Source organism: Branchiostoma lanceolatum, chromosome 9 (assembly GCF_035083965.1).
Source record: "Branchiostoma lanceolatum isolate klBraLanc5 chromosome 9, klBraLanc5.hap2, whole genome shotgun sequence".
NCBI classification, from domain to species: Eukaryota; Metazoa; Chordata; class Leptocardii; order Amphioxiformes; family Branchiostomatidae; genus Branchiostoma; species Branchiostoma lanceolatum.
In genome coordinates, this window is record NC_089730.1 from 11,228,891 (window position 1) to 11,247,040 (window position 18,150).

At 44.3% G+C, this 18,150-nt stretch overlaps 1 protein-coding gene and 1 long non-coding RNA gene across 3 annotated transcripts; one reads left to right on the plus strand and one right to left on the minus strand.

Moving 5' to 3' along the window:
* The first annotated feature begins 3,430 nt into the window (after window positions 1-3,430).
* Window positions 3,431-6,088, plus strand: LOC136441277 (uncharacterized). Its single transcript, XR_010756871.1, has 2 exons — window positions 3,431-4,208; window positions 5,042-6,088. It is a non-coding gene; the product is annotated as an uncharacterized lncRNA (long non-coding RNA).
* A 222-nt stretch (window positions 6,089-6,310) lies between these two features.
* LOC136441275 (uncharacterized) lies at window positions 6,311-17,470 on the minus strand. 2 transcript variants are annotated; one of them, XM_066437470.1, is made up of 20 exons: window positions 17,337-17,470; window positions 16,615-16,711; window positions 15,987-16,144; window positions 14,673-14,882; window positions 14,304-14,438; window positions 13,636-13,797; window positions 13,118-13,300; window positions 12,626-12,813; window positions 12,011-12,161; window positions 11,414-11,584; window positions 10,972-11,145; window positions 10,507-10,677; window positions 10,100-10,234; window positions 9,489-9,648; window positions 8,718-8,820; window positions 8,080-8,167; window positions 7,912-7,936; window positions 7,607-7,872; window positions 6,998-7,220; window positions 6,311-6,547 (listed from the first exon to the last, which is right to left on the minus strand). In XM_066437470.1, exons 1-20 carry the CDS (start codon window positions 17,395-17,397, stop codon window positions 6,352-6,354), a joined length of 3,057 nt encoding a protein of 1,018 aa, XP_066293567.1. In that variant the 5' UTR covers window positions 17,398-17,470; the 3' UTR covers window positions 6,311-6,351. The 2 variants fall into 2 exon arrangements, with proteins under 2 accessions (XP_066293567.1, XP_066293566.1); XM_066437469.1 differs by having other exon boundaries at window positions 7,607-7,936.
* Between the last annotated feature and the right edge of the window lie 680 nt (window positions 17,471-18,150).

Genomic DNA, 18,150 nt, shown 5'->3' on the forward strand with positions numbered 1-18,150 from the left:
CAAGTATCGAATTCCTGCCATTGATCACTATGGAATTATGGTTTTTCCTCATCAATTATGCATATTGGCTCCCATATGCATAATTACCATCTATCTAAATCAAATTATAACTTAAGCTATTAACAAACCAAAAATCATGATGATCCATTGACCCCTTCTTGAGTTATTACCAAATGAAGGGCGCACAGCTGGCACACAGCTGGGTGACCTAAATCCCAAGCCAGGCAATCCTCCAAGTGTCCCTGAATTGAGGTCGAGTAACAGCTTTCAATGGGATTATACATTACTCTCTTTAATTATGTAAATGAAGTCCCAATTTGCATACTCTACATTTCATTATGTTAATCATCACCTAAGGTACCTGCGTACCAAAAGCAATAAAGGTACACCAAACCCTGCATGAGTTATCCTCCTCCAAAGTTTCATACATAAAGGCCCACTGCAGCTCAAAACAAGTCGTCAAGAGGCCCAAACTTACACCACTTGTTCCCTGCCCCAAGACCCATCCACTATAAAAAAATCATGAACCTGGCGCCTCCAGAAAATTTCACCCCAAACTTTGAAGCTCCGCTGCAATACTTTAGATACCCGCTAGAAGGCCCATTATCGAACTTGACCTTCCTTTCTCTAAACCTTACCCACCCACTAAGTATCATGCAGAACCATCGACAGCTTCTCGAGTTATGTTGGCGACATACAAATACACATACACACAAAGCCCGCTGCAGTACCGACGGAAAATGCCAGGGGAACCATTTTTGAACTTGACCTCCGTTTCTACAACATCTACACACCTGCAAAAAATCATGAAGATCCATCAACGTTTCCGTCACTTTTTTTTGCCTACATACAAACACAAAAAATTCAAAGTCCGCTGCAGTACTGTTGAAAAACGCAAGGTGAACCATTTTCGAACTTGATCTTCCTTTGCACAACCACTACACACCTACCAAAAATCATAAAGATTGATTGAAGTTTTCTTGAGTTATGCTCCTGACATACATACAGACCCACCCAACAGATTTTTCAACCGAAAACATAATCTTCCCCGAGTACTAATACTCGGCGAAGATAATGATCGCTGACCCGTCCCAAAAACTGTATCAAAAAACAGGTCCAACAACTTCGTTTTAGACCAAAACAACCCAGCAAGGGTCAATAAAAAGAATGTCAACAAACCGACCCAATGCTTCGTAAATAAAATTGATCTTTATATATATATGATTAACGACGCGTGTTTATCATAAGTCCATAAAAGCAGTCCGTGTGAGCATGATAAATTCCACTGTAGATTTGAACAAGTTTCGCAAAAGATTCATCCCAATTACAAAATGGTTTCGCCCTCTAGTTCAATGGGTATGTTGCCTGAAGGGATGGAATCATATACTGCGTAGAAAGGGTCACTCAGAACAACAACAACCGAAATGCCTGGTTGGTATAACAAATCGTCCGGGGTTGGGAATAGGAGCTTCTTTAGCGGGACGATGGACGGCATGTACTTCGGACCCGACGAAGGGCCGCCGCCATCCACGGCCACTGCCATATGTACCATGGTTATCATGGGCGCCTCTATCGTCTTTCTCATCGTCTTCGCCATCGTCATGAACTAACTGTACGTCAGGGTTCGAGGTGAGTTGTTACAATGGCGTAGTTTGGGGAGTTATCCAGATACAATGTCACGAAAAGAATGGGGCATTTTCACCTCAAGTTTTACATTTTAACAGGTTTCTAATCGATCATTTCAGTGCTATTGTTTGCCACATCGAGTTTGTTCTGTATTATTCCTGTGTTTATTATTATTTTATGTTATGACCTTTATTATCTGTAATTTCACGGGCTCCGTTGGAAATCAGTTATTGAATTAACTGAAGGGACTACCCTAAAGATGAATAAATAAATAAATAGATAAATAAATAAATAGATAAATCCATCCCCATAAGAATAGATGGTTTCGCCCTCAATCAGTATATTGCCTAAAGCAATGGAATCAGACTGGGTAGAAAGAGACGTAGGGGCGGTCACTCAAAACAACAACAACAACCGAAATGCCTGGTTTGTTTAACAAATCGTCCGGTTCTGGAAAGTGGCCTGTCTTTGGTGCGCCGCTGATGCCGGGAATATACTATGGCCCAGACGATCGAGACGGGCCGCCGCCATCCACGGGTACTATGATTTGTACCATGGTTATCTTGGGCGCCTCTCTCGTCTTCCTCATCGTCTTCGCCATTGTTGTGAGCTAAATGTACGTCAGGGTTCGAGGTGAGTTAAACCCCCTTCACAGCTGTGCATATATACAAGTCCGCATGAGTTGCGTATAGACATGTTTTGGGTTTAGGTTAAGTTTGCAGCCGAAGAAGTCATTTCTTTGGTTCGATAACCAGGCTGCACAACGGTGGGTCAAAGTAGAAAACAAATTCTTCCCAAACATTACTTAAACCAAAACAAATTTTAATACGCAACGTACATGCACGCACTTGAATATACGCACAAGTGTGATAGGGCCCTTACTGTAATGTTGCTTGGGGAGTCACCCATGCTAAACGCCTTTCACATGAGGTGTATGCGCCGTATCCTTGGCATATCATGGAAGGACAAAGTGACCAACACCGAAGTGCTGTCCCGCGCCGGCCTCCCTACCATGTTCACCCTGCTCAGGCAGCGCAGACTTCGCTGGCTAGGCCACGTCCGTCGCATGGAGGATGGCCGAATCCCCAAAGACCTTCTCTACGGAGAACTGATCTCAGGAAAGAGACGTACCGGGAGGCCACAGCTGCGTTTCAAAGATGTCTGCAAGAGGGACTTGAAGGCTCTAGATATTGATACGGAGCACTGGGAGGACCTTGCAAGTGACCGTTCCGGGTGGAGATGCACACTGTTCAGACAGCTCAAATCAGGAGAAGCCAGACTGATGCACAGCGCAGAAGAAAAGCGGATCCGCAGAAAAGAGCTTTGCAACAGAACTGAGTCAGCTTACAGATGTGATTTTTGTGGCAGAGACTGCCATTCTCGTATAGGGCTGTTTAGCCATAGTCGATGCTGTAGGGCTGTTGTGAATAAGGATTTTACCATGGTCAATACTGACCGACGGAGGCCATATATACACCCATGTACCAAAATGTTTGCGATAGTACACGGGGGACATTCTCGGGACGGTTGTGGATGTGTCGTACAAAACTCAACTGTCCTGAGACGAAAATGGCGGTCGTAGGTCCTTGTCGACGGTTAATTCTGCCATATTCTCGCTACAAGTCATACAAAATAGTTACAGTTGATAGAGAAATCCACACTCAAAACCTGGCGTGTGTGTGCGTGTGTGTGCGTGTGTGTGTATATGTGTTTGTGTGTGTATATGTGTTTGTGTGTGTGTGTATGAGTGTGTGTGTGTGTGTGGGGGGGGGGGGGGGTGCGTGTGTGTGTGTGTGTGTGTGTGTGCGCGCGCGTTTGTGTGTGTGTGTGTGTGTGGTATGTCTGAATGTGCATCTGTGGTGTGTATGTCTGTGCGTGTGTGTGTGTTCAGCGCGTGTGTGTGCGTGCATGCGTACTTCTGTGGAGCTGTATATCTGTACCGTACAGGTGCCCAGCTAGACGATTGTCCATAGGGTTCATTCCCCACCCATGCATATTTTGTAGGTACGTGTGTTACCACACGTATCACCTATTAGGCATGTACCATCTGGGGAATGCAGTAAAACGCAAACATATATCCCCTGAAGGATTGTGAACAGGTGGCTTCCGCGCAATACGAAACATCTTTTTTTTTCAAATGCTATGCCAGCCGTACAGTTATTTGTTCTTTTGGATTAGTAAGCTAATAATCTAAACCCCCTTCCCTTTTCTCATTTTTTTTTTTTGGCCTAGTGTCATTTTTGAATTTTGTTCTGATACGTGTAGAGCCCCCCCCCCTAAAATGGAATTGTTTGGCCCTTATTACGTATGCAAAACACACGTTTAAAGCAGAAGGGCGGGTGGAAATACGATATACAAGGAGTACCGAACCAAATTGTCTTATTCTGGAAGAAAGTACAGTACTGTACTAGGTAAAAATGAGGCTTAGACTTTTGCGAAGACGCCGCCAGAGGAAGACGGGTGAAGCCGCTGCTGACCGTGACAGCGGGACGACTGCAATGATCCTGTGTGCCGGGTCTACAGCAGTGGTGCTGACTGTGGTTATAGTTGTGGTCGCCTTGGTCGTTTAGGTCGCATTTAAGGTATGGCAATATTAATGCATTGCGGAGAATGTCGACGTCAGCTCTCGCTTCTGAAACTCCTTGTCTGACTGTAAAAAAAAGAAGGAATCTGAAACTTGTTTTTATGCTAAAACCACCCATGTAAAAGAAGGTAACGAAGAAGATGTTTGCATCTTTAAACTGGTGCTTTACAACAATTATTGTTGTGAGCTGCGACTACCCGCATATCCTCAGGGGAAGGGCAGACAACCAAAGGAAAACTGCTGATCTTTGGTACCCGGTGGTGCTTATCGTATGGTTTTTCATGACCTAGTTTTCCAAACTTTTCAAAACTGACAAAAAGGACTATAAACCCACATGCAGCTATTGAAAGAAAAAAAAAATTGTGAAAAGGTCTTACTAACTTATTAGGTAATTCAATTTACTCCATCGTTTGTTCTAGTATGCTATTTGATGTTGTTGTTTTGCTTCAAAATACGTCTTCCCGGGGCTTAAACATTCTTTTTCCATGCATTTTTCTATTGATAGACAAGAATCAACTATTTTGGAAAAACGCTTTTAAGTTTCTTCATTTACATCTTTTGATGGTGCATGAAGCGTTAATTAAGGTTTGCTATGCTCGAGTTGTTCCGCGCTGTGCTGTTAGAAAAACCTGTAAAACCAGTTGTGAAAAATGCTCAATAAAGGAAGACTCATAGCAACAAGACAACATATGTTTACCAGGTCCGTGTTTTCTTGTTGCATTAGCAAAGTACAGATGTAAGAACAAATTGATGAAACAGCTTGAAGGACAAAATGGTGGAGAAAACCAGCTTATATGTCACTATATACATGTATGTGTGTGTGTGTTACAGGAAACAGTGGTGAGAGGAAGAGGCATCCATCGGATACTGGGTACAGCGACATATACACGTCATCCGCACAACTGGAGAGGAAACATTCGGTCTCATCAAGTCATCATGGAAACCATCCAAACGTCATGTCAACAGCAGCAGGCACCATCTGGCGCCTCTCATAGGAAATGCAGGACTGCTACGCGTACTCTTCGTGGGATTTAGGTCTGTTGATAGCTAAGCAACTGTAGATGAGAACTGTGGTGTGATGACTAGTGACATTTAGCTGAATTTGTAGAAGAGCAAATCAAATGTTGTAGACATTCCTTGGTGTGATGTAACGGAAGTGTGCGGTGGGTCAGTATGAAACTGTATGAATCATGTTATACATGATTTCCTTCCTAGGAATTTTGCGTACTCAAATGTTCTTATGATACGTCCCAAATCTACACCTTTATACCATTTGGTATGTTTGATGGTGTTTTGTCGGACGACTGAGTTCGCTTGTTACGACATAACGTATGCTTACTATATTTCACCCTGTTACTCCGAAATAGAAAACTTCGACATGGTCTAAGTCTGTAACACTTTTTAGGTATCACAACCATACAAGGTTCAAAACCATTTGAAAGAGACCATACAAAACCCCAAGTTTAAAAGCTCTAATGTACTAAATTATCTGAGCTGGAGATATATCACCCGAAGAACCATAGATACAGCAAGTTCTTCTTGGCTTGGCTTCGCTAGCGAAGATTTTCAGGGGTTGAGGCCACTTATGTTACATGCCCTCAGGTGGCTGACGAGTCCGATGTGGCATAGATACAGCAAGTTAATCTTCCGTTTAAAAACAATCGCGAAGAAGCTTTGCCTATTGGACTGACTTCAGCAGGGACACTTGTCAGACGACGGATACTCAAGAGCACAAGACATCCAACAAGACTGTTGTATAATCTAAGACACCGGAACGCAGAACTTTCCTAGATTTATTGGTGGTTAGCTACTTAGTAATCTTGTATCATTGTCTGTATATTGCTCTTCATTTAAGCAATAAATAACTGGAAAAATGGACGATTCTCGTACTCGTATCACATTTGCTTTGAATTGAGCAGTAGATTGACCTGATAATAACATTTGGTATTAAGTTTGCCTGAACGCTTGATTGATTCCGATTTCTTTCCTCTGCGAGGATACCTTTTAAACATGCAAAGCAATACGGTTTTTCCTTTAAGAGATTTGGCTTTGCCGGCATTCCAGACTGTGCTGTAAACGTCAATGAAGAAAACACCCATGTACTGGTTTGGCTGGCTTTAATTTGACCAAAAAGACTGTCCTCAGTCGGCCCAGGTGAGAGTAGTGGTGAGCAGATTCGAGGGCAGGCTCTGGATCACGGCGCTGAACCCGCTGCGCTCGTCGGAGGCGTCCGTCACGAACCGCAGCGCCAGGGTGGTGTCGGCGGGGGCGGAGATCTTAGAGCCCGCCGGGATGGACGTGCCACAGCGCGGTGGGGACGGCCGATCTCCCAGCGGTCTGGACATGCAACAGAAACAGTCACAGATATGTTATGGGTACTTGTGGTCCGTAGGAGGAAGAATAAATACATACAGGCCAAGCTTAAGTTACATATAAGTAGCCGGGGTAACCATTTTTTACGGTTTCTGCTAACCAGCAAACTATCCATGATGGTACCGACAAGCTATAAGTTAGGAATGCTTGAATATACCAAGTCTATACAGGTGCCAGTGGTAAAGAAATGTCACAAAAAGCAATATAAGACACTAAAAAAAATTAGAAGAATGCCCGACCACAAAAAATGCACATTCATGGCACTTTCTTATGTTAGAGCCAATGTATAGCTCCACTATCGAATAAAATCATTATATCGTATTCATCAGTCATCAGGAACTAAAAATCCGATATTGCGCTAAGATTTGTGTCAAGTGTATCGCAACGAAGGCAACGAAGAGCATCATAACTCACGCATGCAGAATGACGTAATCGGCGCAGACACCGGACACACCACCGTTGACCGGCGGAAGTCGATCCTGGAGGTCAAAGTTGAGGATACTGATCTGCACCCCGAAGCCAGGGTCCGTGGTCATGACAAACCAGCAGTCCTCGTTAGGCTGGTACTTCAGCGGGTAGCCGGGGGAGCTCATCACATCGATGCTATTCGCCGACAGGTGATAGTCATGTCTGCAGGCTGGGCCAGATTAAGAGAAAAAAATTGTCAGAACATTTCTAGCACAAAAAAGGTGCTGATAAGTACTGTCCTTGGTGCTGAAAGTAGCGACATCGTTTTTTCATCATACTGGCCATTGTATCAAATGATGCAGCTTCATCGACTGTTGTCCTCTGCTGTAATGATAGATATGTTCTTTGCTATATACACATAGTACTTCTGCAACCTTTCAGTTTGAAACTTTACACAGGCATATGGGGGTGGATTTGTTTGGCGCAGAAAGCGCAAGAAGGAAGCTGTTCAAATCGTACCAAGAATATGCTTTTGATGATTGAGCTGCTATTGGGGAGGGGTTCGCTAGAGACCCATAATATTTACATTGTTACAGTTTCACTTCTTATATGTACCTGAAGGAGGGATGACTGTTGAAGACACCGGGCCTGATGTGGTGTTAAAGCCGACGATGACGGGGCTGCCGGTGGTTGGGTGCACGTGAGGGGTTGTTGTCGTCGGTGGAATGGTTGTCGTCGGTGGGAGGGTGGTTGTTGTTGGTGGGAGCGTTGTTGTCGGTGGGAGTGTGGTTGTCGGTGGGAGGGTGGTTGTTGTTGGTGGGAGCGTTGTTGTCGGTGGGAGTGTGGTTGTCGGTGGGAGCGTTGTTGTCGGTGGGAGGGTTGTCGTCGGTGGGAGGGTAGTTGTCGGTGGGAGGGTGGTCGTTGTCGGTGGAAGCGTGGTGGGAACTGAAAACGACGGCGGATATAGATGTATTGTCCCTTACGTGTATACAGCGAAGAAGAAAAGTACATTTGTGCATTGCGAAAAGGACACGCTATAATATTTCAAAATCAAGACAAAGATAAGTAGTGCGTCTCGGAGGACTCACCTGGACAGTGGTCGCTTGGTATGAGCTCGATCTCATCTATGGAGATGTCACTCTCGAAGCCCGTTCCTACGATGGCCTCAAATGTCACCTGAAATCAGGACTGTACTCGTCTTCAAATGCATTTTTTAGGTTTACGGGCTTAATAAGATTTAGGTTAAACGTAGTCATGACAACTCCTTTGAATTCTAAGAAATTGCTGTCACACATCACCTTCAGCGATACGTTCAGTGTTACCTGCCGTACTGACCGCCGATTTATAGCGACTGAGTTAGGCTTCCATGGCGGTGTCTATCAAAGCAACAGGAGACAAATTGCAGCATCTATTTCCAAGGCACTGGTTTTTGAAGCGAGTCGGAGTTTAAGACGGAAGACGGTTCCAGATAAATGATTGACTTTAAAACAGCATTTCCCCTTGTGGGTTGCCCAAAAATCTCGGGTGCGATAGCTGTTGCTGCCAATCTCACTCACCATACATAAATTACATATCTAAAAGGAGTAGTAGGAGCACAAGTGCATAGTTAAACGCTTTATAATCAAAAGAGCTGTTGTCGTTATGCAAACGTTAAACAAGAGCAGCGTGTTAGATTGCTCGACAATGTGGTGCAATTGCACACACGTAAGAAAACATCAAGCTGTACCTTGTGGTAGCCCTCCTCTGGAATTTCAATCGTCACAGGATGCCATGAACTACCCTGGTTTCCAGAAATTGTCCAGGCAAGCTTGGTGGTAATGTGGTAGGTCCTACATATACACAACACGGTTTTAGAACAAGGTAATCCAGAAATATTACAATGAAAATCAAACTGAAAAACAGTATTTTCGATCCAACTCTACAGGTGTGCTACAAACAATATTCTTTCTTCTAACGGATGTGGAGATTTACTATCTTGATCTAAAGTTTGAAGGGGTAACCGTCGTACCGGACTAAAATTCTGACAAACCTTTATGTCAAGACGACTCACATGCAGTGTCTACAATATTGCCAACTTGTCAATGTGTGGCATCGAAATGTACAAGTCACAACGTTATCCTCCAGTGACGTTTTAATTCACCAGGTTGTATCATTAAAGCCAGTAGGTACCCATTTCTGAGTTATACTGTTGTAACGTGCTCGAGGCACCTCCTCGAACACGGGACCCCCATTTTACGTCTCTTCCGAAAGACGCCGTGCAGCCCCGACAAGGATACCCTTCCTGGATTCGATCCGGGTCTCCCAGATCCAACTAATTGGAAACAGGAGGCTCAACAGCAAAGCCGCTACCAATTGAGCTACAGGGACATCCTATAGCTACAGGGAAATCCTATCAGAAGAACTGACCCAATTAAGTTATGACTCTCGCCAATTCACAACGTGCTTATTACTAAGAAAAAGGCTGCTTTTGACAACAAAAGCAAGTATTCTTACATACCGTGTCTCCAAGTAGACGTTAAGCGTGCCCATGTTGCCCCCGTACATGTGATAGTAGAACTGCAGCTGTTGACACCCCTCGGTTTGGAACTCTGCACTGGTGAGCCGGGCCGCTTCTCCTTGCACACGCGGACTGGACGCCTCGATATACACGTACCAGTCTGCGTGGACACAGTGGGGTAATGAGTTCATAGGTTACACGGATTTCAAACCACTGTAGTCCTTGCAGTGTTGGTACCAAATCTTCATCTTGGTTACAGTATCTTTTTTTTTTAATTGTACATTCTATTTCAATGACAAAACCTGTACATTAAAAGCTAAAATACACATATAAAACAACCATACAGTGACATGTCGGAGTATCAAATAAGTATTTAAAAAATCGGTTGTAGTGTTACCACAATTTTTTAACAGTGTCACCAAGATCATAGTAGTACAGTACTGTACCCTGCAAGATCATAGGTTTTAACAGCGACTTCATTATTACTAGTTGTAGACACTAGCAGCTAGATGTAAAGCCGAATCGTGAGGACACAATAACATACAAGCACCCTTCCTTGTCTACAATTACTGTTCATCATTCCCAATGCATAATAGATCTCGTTGACGTACTAGAATTATATCCTGAGCTCGGTCCGGTGTCACTGGACCCAGTTTCTCCGCTGTTCCTGGTCCAGTCGAAGTCGTCGGTTTGGCGGTCTTGCTGGTAGCCACAGATACCTGCCTCAAAGTCACACTGCACTGGGTCTGGAAACAAGAACAGGCATGGAGTGGTTATCCTCGGTAGTTAGACCCATGGTCACCACCATACAAAATCATGGTATTGCAATGTTGTCATACAATGTATATACGTACAGCACTAGTCTTTAGATCCACGCTACTGTATGTATATTGTACACATGGACAGGTTTGGTCATGAAGACTATTACTACAAATTGCATTTTTTTGTTCTAGAGAACTGATAAGCATGGCGAATTCAGCCCTAAAAAAGATCAGCAAGCTGTGTATGTTAGACTTACCGTGACAGATGACGTCCTGTCCCGACCACGTCCCGTCCGCCTGACAGGTTCGGGAGGACGAGCCCTGCTGGAAGCCGTGCAGACACGTGAACTGGATCACGGTACCGTACACCGTTCCACCCCCGATGATTTTCCCAAACTCTGGCCGCGACAGCTCACTACATTGCACAACTGTTCAGACAAGATAGAAAGCACGCACGTCAGTGAGAATGTTCTACTCAGCATAGCCTTGTACATAAATCCGCCTGGTAGCAAAGTGTCTTCATGTCCATTGAGAATGGCCCTGCAACCCGGTCTGGTTGAACAGGTTATCTTAACGTTACAAAGTCGTCAAATAAGACGATAAAAACTGCAGTTGTCAGAAGCTTTCGAAAAATTCAAAGTCAAGCCGATGCATGTCGAGAACTGTTAAGTCGTCGGACTCAAAAGACCCGTATGATCTATAACTTTTTTTTGTCTAAATACCTTCGCAAGAGGTGTCGTTCCCACTCCATATCCCGTCATCCGTACACGTCCTCTGACTGGACCCGGCCAACTCGTACCCGACGTCACACGCGAAGCTGTAGGTACAGCCGTAGGTGGTGCATGTCGAACTGGCGGTACCGTGGTCGGGAGTGGAGAGTGCGAGGCAGTCTTTGACTGCATTGGGAAAAGAACATAAACGAGGAACAATACTTCTAGACACTCTCCTCAACATTGTTTGTTCAGTTTGATTATCAAGCCACATAATTTAGTAACTCGTACTCTAAGCCAGAAAGAAAGATTATCAGGACAGGGCATATTCTTTTTTCATGAAGAGAATTGTTGTAACAATACGATACAAAATTGTACGTTTAGGTCTTTGCCCTTCCCCCACTCCATTCTAATTCTAATTTGCCACTACATGCTAGTATTGAATGGTCCTTACTCTGACATGTTGGTTCGGGATTAGTCCACCCGGCCGCCGTACAAATCGCGCTGTCCTGTCCGATCAGGTCGTATCCTTGGTCGCAGGAGAAGAACACGGTCGCACCGGTCGAAGTTCCGGAGGTTACCGAGCCTCCGTGCGAGGATAGTGCAGGAATCGCGCAGTCTGCAGCTGTATGGTGTAAAAAGACGGAAGATATCTGAATAAAAATATACGTGCTAGTGTTCCCATGGTTTTGAATTCTCAGAAATATAGTTGATTGTTTTCCTCAGAGCCCATTAAATATAACCTGGCACCCACCCTATTCTAGCAGGGAAGAGACCAGAGGAGCAAATCGGAGCTAGAATAGGGTGGATACTTGGCTAACCTTAATCGCGTCGTTATACTCTTAGACATATTGTTTGGGCAATCCTTATGATCTTGTTCTCTTCTCCACGTTGCTATACGTTTCTTATCAAACATATTCTAGAAATTTGTCAGGAGAGCGATCAGAGAAGCACCGGAGCTAGAATAGCATGGGAACCAGGCTACTTAGACCTGGGCAAGTCTTATTATAAAGATATGTTATCCCTCTTCACGATGCGACACGTTTCTTACCCCAGTAGGACATGTTGAACCCGCCCGCCGTGAAGGATCCGTCCGTCTGGAAGCGGACGAAGATCTCGTCCTCAGCCTCTGTCTTAAACACGTCCAAAGGCATGTACTGCCCGGATATGGTGATCATCACTTTCCCTGCATCTGAGGACCCCTATGAACAGATAAATAAAGCAATTATCAACTTTGCTCAGCAATTATTATGAGTCCTGGATATCATTTTTCATACCCTATGGGGCTAAATGCAAGTATGGCCAAATATCTCACCAGATGAAAATTCCAGTCCAATTTTTGTCTGCCATAGTCCCTGTATACATCTTTCATCCCTTTTTTGTTTTGCTCCAGGAAATGAAATACTAAAATAGGGAGTTCTGCTGCAGTACCATACAAAGTCGTCAGGGGGATCATATTCGAACTTTTCAAGTTTTGCTGTCCAGAAACCCGCCTACCTACAAACAAACCCACCAATCGCACCGAAAACATAGCCTTCTTGACCTAGCCTGTAATCCAAACCTATTTTAGATCCCGAGTCTCCTCTCCGCATAATAGGTTTGGATACCAGGCTATTTTTGACCAATGTAGTAAGAAGCTCGCACTCTTAATCTTAGTTCTACGTGCCTCATACACAGTGAGGATGTCATAATTGTGCTCGGTGTCGAAGACGTTGAACTTAAAAAGCACGAGGTGGCGATCCTTCGGCTTAATGTGCCAGGTGCAGGTCTGGGAGCTCACGTAGTTCCCGGGGAAGTTCGGGCTAAGGAGGACGCCTCTGTCGTGCGTCAGGAGCTGGTTACTGCCGCAGATAGCTGGAGGAAAATGAAGGAAAAAAAGCAAACATTTTTTCAACATAAATGGTTGGGCTAACCACTCCCTCTTGGTAGCCAGGGGCTGAATCTGGTGGAGCTTACAACTGGCGGGTCTTACAATTTCCCACTACAACTTCGGGGCATATTTAGGGGGTTGAATCCTGAACGTCTTGATTCTGACCAAACACTCGTAGTACGCCAAACAATGCCACAATTCGTATGACCCAAATTCTAGCAAAGCAATATAAAGCTGGTATCTTACGTCTTCCTTAAAATGATAGAGGTAAAGAAAACGTGAACTGACCTTCGCACGCCGGAGGTGTATTGACGAAGTCCCAAAGTCCCTGGGACTCGCAGGTGACATTTTCCACCGGGTTGTTGAAGGTGAAGCCGGGTTCGCAGGTGTACGTGGCGACGTTTGAATACGTCAGTCCCGTGTACGTCATCTCTCCTTGGTTCACAGTGGGCGGCGCTTGGCATACAGCGGCTGTCAAATAACGGCACATGTGAGCTTTGGGTCTCATGGGAAAGACTAGACTTTTTACGTTTTAACTCCCTTTTATTTCTATGTTACGTCGGTGAAGGTTAGACACCCAGGTAATGGACACACGTCTTTCAGTCACAGAAGAAAGATTGTCGATATTATCTGAATCATTTGAACTTTTACAAAATATATCTTGTGGCTTGAGTGTCTTTTGTATTATATCTTGTGGTTATTTTGAACACCCCCAAAATAACTTTCTACATCCCTTCGGAGATACCTTATACTCTCATACATTATACTTTCCTACTTGCACACGATGTGAATACTAGTACTCATACGTTGACATGTGACGTCGCTGCCCCCCTCCCACGAGCCGTCAGCTGTGCAGTTCTTTGCGAGGGGTCCCACCAGCATGTAGCCGACGTCACAGTTGAGGTACGCGGTGTCAAGCCAGTACGTGACGAAACCGTTTGTCACCACCAAGTCCGCACACTGCCGATCTGCATGTTTCCGTGCAAACGGATGAATGAATGAATTAATCAATTAATTAATCAATAAACTGGCTCATACATTGCATCATCTTGAATTTTAAAAAAGTTGTCAGGTAGCCTAACCTACAATGCGACTGTAAGTGTTAAACAACTGCAGACACAAATAAACATACTAATCGATACCTGATCGATGTTCCAGATAAGCTGGGTTCAACGTCTTCCAACAAATCAAATAGTTGTCGTAAAACTCGCAAAGGTAGGAAGAAAATCGAACCTTGATGACCCTAACTTCTCATAAGTCGCATTCGAATACATGTACGTCCTACGATTTTCAGCGGGGTTATGACAGAACCGACCTTCGGCAAGGATCTGTGACAATCTTTCCGCCAGAAACAACTAAATATTGTACACGACACGTCCACGACTGTCCTACAAATGTCTCCATCTTGCTATCGTAAACCTGTCGTGCGACTTCAGTGACAGGGGCCGAAGATTTGTAGTAAAAAGAGACTTACCGTATTCTTCACACACCGCGCTGGCGTCTTCGCCGTGGCCACAGTTATGATCTCCCCAGCCTCTGGAGGGACAGTTGAAGATGCTGTCCTCGTACCCAGTACAGTGTAAATCGTCCAGGTAGATAGAACCGCTTCCTGAAACATACCAGAAATACCCTTGAAATATTACGTCTAGTTGGGTGATGTATAAGGTCAAATTTTGAAAATTTCTGGCGTATTGCTTACTACCTGGATGTCTAACCTTCATCAACGTCACATGGTACTTTGTATTCTGCTAGACACTCTCGACATCGCTTGTATCCAAAGGTGTTACTTCTCCCTGCTGCTTGAAATCTGAACCACACCGATCATACAAAACCGGTTGCTCACCTTGTCCATAGTAAGCCCCCTGTTTGGCCTCAAGCGCACGTGGATAGCCGAGCATACGGCAGATGACATTAGCATCGTTCAGGTCCCATTCGTCGTCACATATCGTCCCCCAGCTCTCCGACTCAGTCCGGCGGATCTCCACCCGTCCTTCCCGCTCGGTGAGTCCGTTCATCAGCCTCACCAAACCGCTGTACTGAAATGTAGGAGGTACTGGACAAACAGAGAAGAAACATGGAAACTTTTAGATTTATACAATCTGACGACTTTCAAAACATCACATCCCCCGCCCCGTTTCAAAATGGGGAAAATCATTCGAAAATCATTCGGCGCATGCGCACTACTGCTGTTCAGGTGAAAATTCCCAAAATAGTCACGGTAAAACGTCCCTCGAAAAAGCCTTTCTTTTGAGAAGCAATATAGACCATTCGCAAATATGTACGATTACAAATGTCAAAACATCATGATTGCATTAATACCCGGATGCTTGTTCGGTTGTTTAATTGCTGTTTAGGTTCTGGAGTAGAATTCTACGTTTACCAAACCAGAAAGAACACTGCACGAAATCACAAATTTCCTGGAGTTTCAAGAACCTCACACATCTGTGAAACTTACTGCGTTCTGATCGTGTAGATCACTTTCCGGGTTCGACGTGAGAACGTACGTTTGTAGCTTTGATCATTATGCACATGGAAAGCATAGTTTCATTGCAGTGATATGTACCAAAATGCTATATTTTCTATAAGAAAAAATGATATCAGGGGTAAAAATAAAATTATATTAGGGGTCCAAAAATCCTATTTAGAGTTATTTCATGCCCAGCTATCAGTATTCAGTACAACTACATGTACACTAATTAATTCACTTGTGAGAAAACAATGGAAAGTCAAAATACCAGTTTAGCCAGGGTAGAAAGTGTACACAGAAGTGGTCCATTTGCGGGAGTTTCTAGGGTTTGAGTTTGAGTTTATTGAGAAAATCCATGTAGGGCATGTAAAAGACTGGAAGCGCCACTCAGGCAACTGTTAGGGCAGAAATCCCCGTTTTTTTTCAGGTATGTGTAGGGCAATTTCCGACCAGGAACCTCGGTTTTTCGTTTAGCGACCTAGTATGAGAGGTTTTTTTGAGAGCCATATTTTGTTTATGCATGGTTTGCTCAGTCAACTGCCAGCTCAGTCAACTTTCCACCTGAACTGAGAAACCGGAAAAAAGCAATAACACAAACCGCATGGAAAACTACAAAAAACTCGAAAAAGAAGAGCATAAAGACAAGCCGAAGCTAAACATTTGCTTGAGTATCGGTAGAGTACGACATACCGACGTTTTGTCCTTCCAGTCGTTCGTAGTACTCATAGTCATGGGAACTTTCCATGTCGGCGGACGTGGTTTCCCTGTTGTTTTCACTGGTGTAACATCTGGAAGAAGCCGTGTTCACTTCGAACGACCGGCAGTAGTAGGAGGTGGCTTCAATACACCTAAGTAACATGACCGAAATATATGAAAAATTCGCATAGTATTCAAGTATTATCTGTACTTCACACTCGCTTTAGTACCTGTGATGATTCAAAGCTTATAAGGTGTTTGAAGTCACGTGGCCATGAGGTCATTTAGTGACCGCCGTTGTGTTGGCTTTAAAAAGACTCTTGCGAATCCAGTATGTGAGAAATACTCTAAATAGTTGTTTCCACTACTTCAGCGCAAGACTATATATGTTTCTAACAATTATTATCTGTGCGTTCCGATTAATCGGTTGCCATAAGGTTGGACCCATAAAAAACCAACATGGCAACGGTGGCGGCCAATTTTTCATCAGATGCTTGTAGAGATGGGTTTTCTCTTGGCAAATGGTACCAATAAGCTGAAGTTTGGCTGAGGACATGAGGGGTAAGGCTTGGTCTGAATACATCTAGACTTTCACATGTCACAATTAAGGAAGCGACCGTACCTTCTTGCACACTCTGCGGCGGTGAGGCCGTCCAAGGTCTCCATGTTGTCACCACCGGAGTAGATGCCGTGAATGTGTTGGAAGTACTGTAGGAAGTCTGCCAACAATGAAAAAACAAGATTATCGATAAAGTACATTTGAGGGAAACGCTTAGTAGCCTCCTTTGCAGTTTGAGTCTGCTTTTTTTCTGATAGCATATTTGTTCTATTGCACTCGGTTTCTATTGCACTGGTTTGTTGTTGCCGGCCACCGTACGGCCGCTAAGGAAGCTAGAAGAGTGAACAGCACCCTTTTGATATGTGGTGCATAAATATCATGCAGAAATAGATTTTAAAAAAGATATGTTCGGGCATAACGATTGGAAAATGGTTACACGTTAAATAGTGGTGAACGGTTAGCTGTGAAATCTAAAATCGCCATTCTAAAGGAGGCCGTCAAACAGGCTACGAATTTTACCACCTCATGCACGACGTTCAAATGCAACCTCGCTCGATATACTTCTGTAAACCGTAGCGTTGTGTAGAGCTTCGTTGGTTTCAAGATACATGTCTGCTTGGAACAGAACCCTATTTCATTCTATATTTTGAATAAACCCGGTAATTTTGCCTCTGATAATGCCCAGCATATGAAGCGTCCCACAAAAATACATAGCAATGGCATTGGCAACCATACATATCATTTGGCAATAGTCACAGAAGCAAAGACATGCTAGAATTTAGTACCTTGTGCATTGGCAAAGGAGACCAGCGCTGTGGCGATCACGCATACTTGTAACGCTCTCATCTTGATTCGAGATGCACCCTAACACAAGCTGATCTTGTCCAAGACTGTTACACCTCTGCGAAGGACGCATGTATTTATTTGGGGGAGGCCGGGGGAGGTGAGCACGGGGGCGGGACCATGTGAGCAGGATGGGTGAGAACAGGACAGGTGGTGAGCGGTCAACGTACGTGCGGGGTCCGTCCGGAGGAGGATACTCGTGGGGTTTACGTAATGATATCAGCTTTTGAAAACTTACATGGACTACATATATCAGTGATAACAACATTCACATATGTACCTGGTCTTCCTGATATGACCTGTTTGACTTTTTCCGCAGCCAAGAAAATGCACAGACAACAAGCCTGACGAATCGAGTTCCATCCCGAATATTGTTAGCCTGGAAACGCCTTACGAGCCACTACTCTAAATTGACTATGACATAGCACAAAAATGTACAAGTCAAGACATGCATACCATGTGGCCAGGAAGTAACGTATGTGGCTGCTGGTGCCGAAGCTTTCATGTCACCGCCCAGGACAGGTGGGAGGGGACGGGAAACGGTAGCAGTGGGGGCGGGCTTTGTCCTGCCGCTAGAGCCTAGGAACGTGAACCGAGTTCAACTTGAGGCAACTAAAACGGAAAAATCAAATACAGTGACCGTGCTGTTACCTCGTTCTTCGTTTCATAGACTCTACACATGAAACAAACAAAAATAAATCAAGCAAATAGTTTTTTGTGCAGGTTATTTTGAATTTAATATGTTTAACGTCGGTG